General features: G+C 39.3%; 1 protein-coding gene across 1 annotated transcript in view; it reads left to right on the top strand.

Annotated features, from left to right (window-relative positions):
* The window catches only part of megf10 (multiple EGF-like-domains 10), a gene marked incomplete in the record, with an annotated part of 88,699 nt that overhangs the window by 72,897 nt on the left and 4,047 nt on the right, over window positions 1-11,755 (top strand). The window contains 10 exon segments of the mRNA XM_014015086.1: window positions 513-641; window positions 797-925; window positions 2,121-2,249; window positions 3,222-3,350; window positions 3,441-3,668; window positions 3,774-3,889; window positions 3,992-4,115; window positions 5,497-5,541; window positions 5,630-5,851; window positions 6,745-6,956. Of these exon segments, the coding sequence (XP_013870540.1) occupies window positions 513-641; window positions 797-925; window positions 2,121-2,249; window positions 3,222-3,350; window positions 3,441-3,668; window positions 3,774-3,889; window positions 3,992-4,115; window positions 5,497-5,541; window positions 5,630-5,851; window positions 6,745-6,911 (1,418 nt within the window).

The following is an 11,755-nucleotide window of genomic DNA, read 5'->3' on the forward strand; positions in this document are numbered from 1 at the left end:
CACGAGCTGCTGGATACGAACAGGTGGAATTTAGCAGCTCATTTACACACTTTTCCTGAAGACAGAAGAGTTTGTTGAATCTGACGTGACATGTTCGTACAAACCCTTTGTACGAACAAAAGTAAGAGAAATTTAGGATAAGAATATGAACATGTTCTTGCATGAGGCCCATTGTTGCCATGTTTGTAATGACTTATCACGAGAACAAGCGTATTCATGCATGACTTCAGTAGCATTTCTCACTTAATGGAAACACCGCAGTTGCGAAACTGTTTTTTCGACTTTAACAGAATATCGACAAAGTTTTGCGCACATTTGCTATGGAAACGCAGCTAGTGTTACAAGTTGGTTTGGTTCATCTTAGAGGTGTACTAAATCATACCATATGATTTTTCCATCTTTAAATAAATAAAATAAATTAAAATGTCTGATAATGGGTAATATGTATCATAGACATCTTCTTTTCATTTTTAAGCACAAAGCCTGACGTTGTTTTTTGCTAACACATGCAGTCTGTCCCAGTGGTCACTTTGGGAAGAACTGTGCCTGGAGCTGCAGGTGCACCAACAATGGCACCTGTAACCCCATCGATGGATCCTGTCAGTGTTATCCAGGATGGATCGGCAGCGACTGCTCCCAGCGTGTGTTCTCTCTGTAAAATTATGAAAATACAGTTTGATTATTAACATGAATCATTGTTTTAAAATCAGCTATAAATAAGTGAATTGAGTTCATAAACAAATTATTATTCATTTGTGAAGGAGTGTACTAAAGTTTAACTGTTACTTTATTGCAGCGTGTCCTCCAGGTCACTGGGGCCCCAACTGCATCCACACCTGTAACTGCCACAATGGGGCACACTGCAGTGCTTATGACGGAGAATGCAAGTGCACGCCTGGATGGACTGGCCTCTACTGCACACAACGTTAGTCACACAGTTCAACCCACCCACACATGGGGGAGTCTCCTAACTGTTTTGCTTTAACAGTTTCTCAGACACTCGGGGACTGATGGGACTAAAGGGCAGCTCTGTTCAAGCAACAAAGCTTCATGTTTTAGTTCAACAATAACTAATAATATTCTAAATACCCACATATGTGGGGTACATATTAGAAAAACACTTTTGGTGGAAAGAAAATGTAGACATAAATGTAGATATTGACATGAAGCTCAAACTTTGTCACCTGTCACACAGTTGTGTATTGTTTCTATGGCATATTGAGATTTGTGGCTGTAACAGCACACTGTCTCTTCTTTGAAAACGTCACATATATCATACATACACATCTTTTTAAAATTCTGTGACCCATCAATAACATTACATATGTCATTATATATTATGTCAACAGTTGCAAACCGCTTCTGGTGTAGATTCATACATGTCAGGTTGTACGGATTGTCTGTAAATTATACGGATTTCCCCCCATTTTGCATGGATACAGACACATACAGCCAACTTCCAGATTGACCTTGTGGGTCATTTTGACCCAAGAACAGCTAGAGGGTTAAATCCAGGCCACACTGACTTAAAATTAGCAGGGGAAAAATGCAGATGCAAACCATCTGGACTTTATAATAAATGTATGATAGAGTTGTAACTTATTTATGTGCTGCTTTACTGCATTTGATTCAAGTAAAGGATGTTGTGCTTTATAAATGAACATTAAGTCAACACTAAATGTCACACAATATTTCTTGTTTGTTTCAAAAGTAAAGCTATTGAATTTTATAGATGTGATAAGATAAGATAAGATAAGATAAGATAAGATAAGATAAGATAAGATAAGATAAAACTTTATTGATACCACAGTGGGGAGATTTGCACATTACTGCAGCTCAATACAGGAGAGGGTGAGATAGAATAAAGAAAGATAAGTTAAAGAAAAAAAACACTACACTCATGATATACTGTATAACAATACCTAGTACAGTACATAAATGAATGTATGAAGGTGCATATTAGTGATGGCAGTGTAGGTGAATTGTCCAAGTGACTGATAACATCATGATGTGTTATACAGTCTAACTGCAGTTGGAATGAAAAAAGATGATGATGATGATGATGATGATGATGATGATGATGATGATGCTGATGATGATGATGAGAGTCTCTTTTGCAGGCTGTCCATTAAGTTTTTATGGGAAGGACTGCTCACAGACATGCCAGTGTAGGAATGGTGCTGATTGTGAACACATCTCTGGAAAATGCACGTGCCGAACAGGCTTCATGGGACAACACTGTGAACAAAGTATGTTTTTTTTCCTTTCTTTCAGTTTGTTGGTTTTTTCTACATATTTTCTCATTTATTTAGTTTTTTTTAGCTTTCTTTTGAATAATCCAGCAGCTTATTTCAACACTTGATTATTAACAATTCACCAAATACAGTGTATCATCTGTTGTGTTTGTTTAAACTTTAAGTTAGTAGTGGTGGGCACAGCTAACCAAAAAGTTAGGTTCACTAACTACGGATCTGCTGAACAAGAACCTTAGCTTCACTAACAACAAACCTCTACACACATTAGTGGAAATCAACAGAAGCTACCTGCAACCAGCCAGACAACTGTTACAGTTTGTGTCACACGTTTTTATCCCCTTCCCATAGAAGACTGGTGGAACTGACTGACCTGTTATTACCGTATTTATACGGTCTTGAGTATAATACGATCATTTTTTGAGCTTAAAAAGCATTAAAAATCTAATCATCAATAACCTGTGTATAATACTACCCCCCACTTTATGGATGATTTTTAGGTTTAAATTTATAGTATTATACATGAATATAAATACAGTAGTTTTCTGTTGGTTTAATTTGAAGGTGGATGGGATCCTTTGTAGCAAATTGGCCAATCCAAACCAGTTATAGCTTTGTCTAAATTGTGATACTTCCAGTTTACGCTGGGGAGTTTTGGTATTGATCCAATACAAAGTAAATACAGGGCTAGTATTGCCAATTACAATGACAATATTTGTCATGTTCAATGAATAATTTTGGTAGTCAATTATGATAAAACACAAGACAAAGATTTTAAACAAATAAAATGTTTTGTATTAACTTACTACAACAAAATAAAGCAATTTAATAGTATAAAAATAAAGTCTTTTAGTAATTTATATACTGTAAATTTATTTTAAAGTTCTATCTGCAATTTCGCTATTATCAAATACTTTTGAAGGAAAAAATAAATGGCTCAGATGTCTACATTTCACTTTTTTTCTTCAGAGTGTCCTCATGGTTCATACGGATATGGCTGCCGTCAGGTCTGTGACTGTCTGAATAACTCCACTTGTGATCACATGACTGGAACATGTTACTGCAACCCTGGCTGGAAGGGAGTTCGATGTGACCAAGGTTGGGACATAACTTTTGCTTAGTTGGAAATTGACTTTTGACAAACTAATGATCTAATTTGTGTTCACCAATTCCTTGTTTTGACTGCAGCTGGTGTTGTGACCATAGGAAGCCTGAACGGTTTAACCAGTACAGCCATGCATGTGGACACCTACCAGATAGGGGCCATTGCAGGGATTATTGTCCTGGTCCTGCTGGTGCTTCTCCTCTTGCTCATTCTTATCGTCTTCAGAAAGAAGCAGAAGGGTAAAGAGTCCACCATGCCAGCTGTGACCTATACTCCTGCCATGAGAGTTGCAGCTGACTACACCATGGCAGGTAAATTACAGTGTAACTCAAAAACATTGTTTTTATATAGTTTTAAGCAACACGTAAACCCTTCGTATACCCTTCTGGTATATTTGTCATCTTATCATTTTTCAGATGCTCGCACGCCAACTAGTGAGGCCCAGCCCAGTAATTATTTCTCCAACCCCAGTTATCATACCCTAACCCAATGCATCAGCCCCACACACATCAGCAGTGGTCCATATGGAAAGGTATGGGAATATACTGTATTTTTTTAGTTATTGATAGAGACAGGATGGGACAAAAAGCTCTTGCTAAGATATTTTTTCAAATGCCTTTAAATCCTGTTTTAGGTCAGTTTTAACCAGTTATTGGCAAACATGAAGAATGTGGATCAAAGAAAACAGGCTCATGTAGGCCCTCAAATTGGTACGCTACCTGCAGACTGGAAACAAAGAGACTGCTTCAGTGAACTGGGTAAGATTCCTCTGGTGTAGGCTTGACTAAAAACATTTCATTTGCACTTTAACAGTCATACTAATTTTATAATTCATTAGCAGAAATGCACTTTCTAAAATTAAAATGCAATACTGCTAATAACTAATTATCTACCAGTCATCAATACATTGAACAGTGGAAGGTATGACTGTCAATGAATCATAACACACATGATGTGTCCAACAGCACCCCTCCCTGATGAACACATGTATTGGAAACACATACATCCTTGCTGACTGTTGCTCTCGGTCAGGGTTCTCATTTCCCACAATGCTTTGTGTCTGCTTACATTGCAGGAAGGCAATGTTTAGAACTCCCTTTCCCAGCAAAAACAGTTAACGTTTGTAATCCATACTAAAATTTTGTATGTATTGATTTATTTTACTTTACAATCGGAGCTCCTTTTTTTTTTGAAGAAAAAAAGTTTAAACGCTGGAGCTCAAAAGCAATCAGCCAACGGTGTTACGGGCTCAGAAATGATTTAAAGATGTTATGCTGGTGAAGACACACATGTAGTGGTCAACTGGAGCAACTACTTGAAAACGTCCTAATCCTGGTAGAAAAAAATAAAAAGAAAAGATAAGGAGGTCCTCTGGATGGGTTCTTCTTTAGTGAACGTTTCATCTCTCCTCCAAGAGACTTCTTCAGTCTGATGAGTTTCAGGTGAACTGGAAAACTTTAAAATCCAAGCTCTTATTTTGAAGGGAAGATAGTAGTTTCCTGTTCCCCGTGCTTTCATTTCCCGTCAGTCTGTCATGTACCCAGAATGCATTGCTTTGGTTTTCCAATAAACAGTTTTAAAATTGCTTTATTGATGCTTCTTTAATGAAAAATCTACAACAAACAAAAGAAAAAAACAAAGAAGCAGCCGAACTAGCAATCCTCAACAACTTTTTAAAGAATCAGCCAAACTAGCAATCCTCAACAACCTTTTAATTTTTACACCAGGAGCCAAAGTCCGGTTTCAGGAAATCATATCCCCAGCATTCCGTGCTTGTAGGATTAAGCTGTACAAGGGTTCATACACACTGCTAATTGGCAGTGTTGTGCATGTATTTTACATGATGTTTTGCCAGCTAGTAAATGTCAAATTGAACTTGTGGTTTAAAATTAGCTGCCGCTAATTTTTCTATGGCATAAGTGTTTTTGAAGCTGCGGACTTAAATATTTTCATAAGCGCTTTAGAAATTGTGGAGCTAATTTTTGGGTTAGTGCTGCCCACCACTGGTTAATAGTAAAGTTATAAAGAAAGATCATGACAACACTTTCTTAATGGGATTCCAGTGCAGTCTGCTTTGTAATAATCTATAACACTACTTTTAATGTACAATTCACTCTTGTTTTATGTCATCCATACCAGGAGCCTGTGGTGTTGACAAGGCATTTATGGGAACACCTTTAGGAGGTACATCCTGCATGAAAATGTTAAACTTCTAGGTTTAATGATGTTAGAGTATTTGTCGTTGACTGACTCTCCTGTTCATGTTATCCAGATATGGTGAAGGGCAGAGCCTATCATGTCAGCTCCTGTTCCCTTAACAGTTCTGAAAACCCATATGCCACAATAATTGACCCTCCCTTATTGACATCCAAAAACACAGAATGTGGCTACATGGAAATGAAATCACCCGCCAGACGAGATTCAGCGTATGCAGAAATTAGCAGCAGCAGCTGCAGCAGCAGCCCTAACAATAACCGAAATGTCTACGAAGTTGGTAAAGAGCTTTTTTCTTTCTCTTGTTTTAAGCCTGTCTGGGGGCTTTACTTTGAAGTATGATTCTACTCACATTGCTCTTCAGCTAAACTAGTTTTCTCTAAATTCTTGTTTTTATTATTTGAGTTGTGTGTTGATTTATTATTGTTGATTGTTCTATTTTTGATTTAGATTATACTTGTAATAAAACTTTAAAAGACAAAATTGGTTTTCTCCTCATTTGGTAAATCTGTTTAGCACAAAAAGTAAGGAAATTTGTGCTTGGTAGATTTCTCGTTTGTTGTACCAATGCTTCTTGGCAATAAATCTTATATGAGGCACCTGATTGGCAGCAACTGGAGGTACCAGAAGCTGAAAACAAGTGTCACTATCAACAGCAAAATAAGATGTTTAGCATTAGGAGAGAAGATTTGACAAATTGTTCATGTGCACAACCCACATGCTCATCTCCACTGCTCATCCCACAAATACACATTCCTTACAAATGTGGCACCACTTAAAAGGGGGATTAACTAACTTTTCAACAGTATATGATTTATTGTCAAGAAACATTGTTACAAAAAATAAATAATCTACCAAACACTACTTTCTTTACTTTTTTGTGCTAAGCTTATTTATTGCTTATGGTAAAGAGTTTCCTGTAATTATACAAATTTTACTTCAGTAGTTGAATTCTGAATAAAAAAATGAATAAATAATTCAAACTGTTTTTGATTTACCAAGTTCATCTGGTTCCCCCCTTAAGGAGAACTTTAAAGGATTAAAGAGTGACTTTCTAATACACTGAATTACTTTTATACATTTATTTTTCTTAAATTTAGGCCTTTTTAAGCATCATACAATTGTCCCTCATCCAAAATACCAATGGACTTCTGTTTTTCTTTTTTATTTCAGAACCAACTGTAAACCCCATCCAGACCTCTGAAATTAGCAACAGCCATCTGCGGTTTCACCAGGATTTATATGATCTACCAAAAAACAGTCATGTGCCCATTCACTATGATTTCCTGCCACCTAGAGAAAGTCCTTCCTCAGAGCTGAAGGAGTTGGATTGTGAATAACGGATCAGGATCCAGATCAGGTCTCTGCAGATGCTCTACATACAGGTGCACATTGAATATTTTTACTAGTCTTTGTTTTATAATCTTTGACAATGTCATTGTAATGACTTGGATTGAATTATATACATTTTGTTTGTTTAAGTTTTGTTGTTGCTTTTTTCATACAGTAGTTACTTTAATTGCAAAGAAGTCTTCAGCCCTGCTCAGATCTAGCTTGAACATGAGCCTTGGCTTATCCAGTCATAAGTGAGCCATAGTAGGTGTGTCCTCAGTCGGCCTTTTTTAATCCCAGTTGTACATGTCTGTATCACACAGTCAAATGTCTGCTCATCAAAAAAAAAAGGACACATGTTCACTGATTTTTCTGTGAGATCACAAATGAGTCACCTCAGGACAGCAGGTGGTAAATCAATGTGGGCCAGGACAGATATGCATTCAGACTGCTAAACAATTGTAAATATTGCATCCTGGATTATCCCCCTCAGTCTGTCCACCTCTGTTCACTGTTGTCCACTTGTGATATGACCACCAAGAATGCATGTCAGTGACAGATTTGAACCAGACTCAAGGTCATTCCACATATCGACCAGACCAGTGCTTTATAGAAAGCTTGTTTGGTAAAGTACTGTCTGATCAAACGTACTTTTATAATGGTGACTGTCCATAAATTTATCAGTTTCACTGATCTTTCTCAAAGAAGTTGTAAAACAGAACTAAGTTCTAGTTAACAGTGTTATCATGACAAATTGTACGAATGGAACATCCATTTAGGTACATACTGTATAAGTGTAAATACAAGTATTCAAAAAATAAATACAACGTCACTATGGCTGAATGTATGAGTTGTAGTTTCCTACTCCATTAAATGTAGCAAGCACTATGTTTTATAAAGGCAGGGTTTTCTGACTTTTCATGAAACATGTCTGTGTAATGTATAGTGAGAGTCTGCTGGGAACGTCTGGCAGAGTCTCCCATCAGACAGAGCTTCAACTCACAACTCCAGGAGAACTTTGAACACATTCCAAGTGAGGTGGGGGACATTGAGTCTGAGTGGGCCATGTTCCATGCCTCCATTGTCGAGGTGGCTTATCTGAGCTGTGGCCGTGAGGTTGTCGGTGCCTGTCGTGGCGGCAACCCTTGAACCTGCTGGTGGACACCGGCGGTAAGGGATGCTGTCAGGCTGAAGAAGGAATCCTATCGGGTCTTTTTGGCCTGTGGGAGGGACTCCGGAAGAAGCCGGTAGGTATTGGCAGTCCAAGCGGATTGCGGCTCGGGTGGTTGCTGAAGCAAAAACTCTGGCGTGGTAGGAGTTTGGAGAGGCCATGGAAAAAGACTTCTGTACGGCTTCGAGGCAATTATAGTCCACCATCCAGTGTCTCGGGGGGGAAGCGGTTTGCCACCAACACTGTTTATGATGGGGATGGTGCGCTGCTGACCTCAACTCAGGACGTTGTGGATAGGTGGGCATGGCTTCCCATGAGGAAGCAGAGCCTGTGGACCCTGGGTCAGACTCTCCAATCTCTGGTGCCGAGGTCACTGAGGTGGTTAAAAAAGCTCCTCGGTGGCAGGGCACCGGGGGTGGATGAGATTCGCCCAAAGTTCCTTAAGGCTCTGGATGTTGTGGGGTTGCATTGGTTGACGTGACTCTACATTATCACGTAGACATCGGGGTCAGTTCCCCTGGATTAGCAGATCAGGGTGGTTGATCCCCCATTTTAAAAAGGGGGACCGCAGAGTGTGTTCCAACTATAGGGGGATCACACTTCTAAAGCTCCCTGGTAAGGTCTATTCAGGGGCTATGGAGAGGAGGGTCCATCTGTCTGTAGTCAAATCTCAGATTCAGGTAAAGCAGTGTGGTTTTCCTCCTGGTCGTGGAGCAGTGGACCAGCTCAACACCCTCAGCAAGGTCCTGGAGGGTGCATGGGAGTTCGCCCAACCAGTCTACATGTGTTTTGTGGACTTGGAGAAGGTCTTCGACCGTGTCCCTTGGGGACTTCTATGGGGGGTACTCTGGGAGTTTTGGGTACCAGGCCCGTTGATACAGGCTGTTAGGTCCCTGTACAACTGGTCCCAGAGCTTGGTCTGCATTACTGGTAGTAAGTCAGACTCGTTTCCGGTGAGAGTTGGACTCTGCCAAGGCTGCCCTTTGTCACCGATTCTGTTCATAACTTTTATGGACAGAATTTCTAGGCACAGCCAATGTGTTGAGGGGATCCGTTTTGGTGACCTTAGGATCACATTTCTGCTTTTTGCGGATGATGTGGTCCTATTGGCTTCATCAGATTGTGATCCCCAGCTCTCAGTGGAGTGGTCTACAGCTGAGTGTGAAGCGGCCAGGATGAGGATCAGTGCCTCCAAATCCAAGACCATGGTCTTGAGCCAGAAAAGGGTAGGGTGCCTTCTCCGTGTCGGGGAGGAGGTCCTGCCCCAAGTGGAGGAGTTTAAGTTTCTTGGGGTCTTGTTCACGAATGAGGGAAAAATGGAGTAGGAGATCGACAGGCAAATTGGTGCTGCGTCTGCGCCGTGCCGATCCATCATGGTGTAGCGAGAACTGAGCCAGAAGGTGAAGCTCTCGATTTATGTTCCAACCCTCATCTATGGTCACAAGCTTTGGGTAGTGACAGAAAGAACAAGATCGCAGATACAAGCGGCTGAAATGAGTTTCCTTTGCAGGGTGTCTGGGCTCTCCCTTAGAGAGAGGGTGAGAAGCTCGGTCATCCAGGAGTGACTCAGAGTAGAGCCACTGCTCCTCCACGTCGAGAGGAGCCAGTTGCTGTGGCTTGGGCATCTGGTTAAGAAGCCTCCTGGACGCCTCCCTGGTGAGGTGTTCCAGGCATGTCCCACTTGGTGGAGGCCCAGAGGAAGACCCAGGACACGCTGGAGGGACTATGTTTCTCTGCTGGCCTGGGACCGCCTTGGGATTCCCCCAGACGAGCTGGCCCAAGTGGCTGGGGAGAGGGAAGTCTGGGTGTCTATGCTTAGGCTGCTGCCCCCGCGACCCGACCCCGGATAAGCAGAAGAAAGGTTACAAACTTTGTATCAAAGATATTATATTTAAACAAAAAAGCAACAGTGGGGCAAATCTAGACTGGTTACTGGAGTATTTTTTAAATCTTTTCACATAGTAATTATATGTAATTGGACAGATTATTTTTTGAACACAACAAACCCTTTTGAGGACAGTCTAAAAAACGTGGAGTCGAGTCTTTTCTTATTGTTTCACTTTCAATGTTTAGCCTTTTTCCAATCAGTGTACCATTCAGTTCAGAAAAACAGATGTTTCTAAATGTCTTTTTTTTTGTACACGTTACTCAAAAATGATTACTTTGCAAAGTAACACCTTGTGAAAATTGTGGTGGCACAACTATGCTGGGTTGTGATGATTTTGTTTGGTATTAAAATTGAATGTCTATTCGGACATCACAACTTTGAGCAAATACATTTTAAGTACTGTAGCAGCAGTTTGAATGTTTAAAACAATAAATTTAAAAAATCAGCAATTTGTTGGATCACTGAAAACAAATTATGCTTTAGCTTGAAAATGACACCAGAAAATTATTTCACTGTGGACTAATAAGGTACCCACTCAAACTGGACATACATTGTCACTTGGCTAATTTGTGTACAAGCCCATTTTATTTATTATTTTATTTTGAGCTTTTTAATGTCAGATTATGCAAATGAGTGACAGATTTTAAAAAATCAAGAATAACAATAAATAGTGTTGTAATAGTGAGTTGGGTCACTAGCTGTCACAGGACCAGTTTCAGTGAAATTTGGCAAATTATTTCTGCCTGTTTTAAGATTGTGTTGGTGGGGGGTTCTGTCCAACATTTCCGTTCAAAGTCTTCAGTATAATGATGGTAACTGGTGGCTGCCTTGCACATTTCAAAGTTGCAAACATTTAAATTACATCTAAATTTATTGTACATTTCAGCTAAAGCTGGTTTATATTTGGTTTAGAAGTGAAACTTTAGTGCCGATCTAAATTTCAACTACGTACATGTTGTCTTTTGAACATGTGTATTTACTTGTACAAATAAAAATAAAATGTAAATATGATCATTTTGATACTGATCAAAATTTCTGTTTATTCCAGAGAATATGAAATGGACATTTTCTATTATAGCAGCATAGGGGTTCACTCAAATTAGTTTTTTTTTTTGCTGACCCTATCCTTGATAACCTCAAGTGGACCAACACCATACCTGCAAACTGTTGCGTGTGTCAGAGGAATTACTCACTGTATAAATCAGGGTTTCAGGTTTTTCTTATGTTTGTCACTTATTTGTATATTCCCTTTGATGGTAGCATACTTTGATTGTAAGACCCAAATGTGTTCATAGGAATCCCACTTTTATACAATTTGTGCTGGCCTTACAACTTTGTTGCTACAAAGTAACTGAACCAAACATTGGATTTTTGTGAAATGTAATTATTTTTTATATGTTTTTGTACAGTTTCTTTGTATTCTAATACTATTCTGAAGATAATTGCCATAATTATGGCTTTAATGTAAATTTAAGTTGAAGATGTCCTGATGCATCTCAGTAATCCAGGTAAAAAATCAAAGGAAAAAAAAATTGTATAGGTCCTCTGGACGGGTTCTTCTTTAATGAAACGTTTCGTCTCTCTTCCAAGAGACTTCTTCAGTCTGAGAGTTTCAGGCAAATTCAGGCTTTTATGCCTGAAACTCTCAGACTGAAGAAGTTTCTTGGAAGAGAGACGAAACGTTTCATTAAAGAAGAACCCGTCCAGAGGACCTATACAATTTTTTTTTCCTTTGATTTTTTACCTGGATTACTGAGATGCATCAGGACTTTCTGCAGGTCATTCACTAGATC

This window comes from Austrofundulus limnaeus, unplaced genomic scaffold, assembly GCF_001266775.1.
Source record: "Austrofundulus limnaeus strain Quisiro unplaced genomic scaffold, Austrofundulus_limnaeus-1.0 Scaffold123, whole genome shotgun sequence".
NCBI lineage: Eukaryota > Metazoa > Chordata > Actinopteri > Cyprinodontiformes > Rivulidae > Austrofundulus > Austrofundulus limnaeus.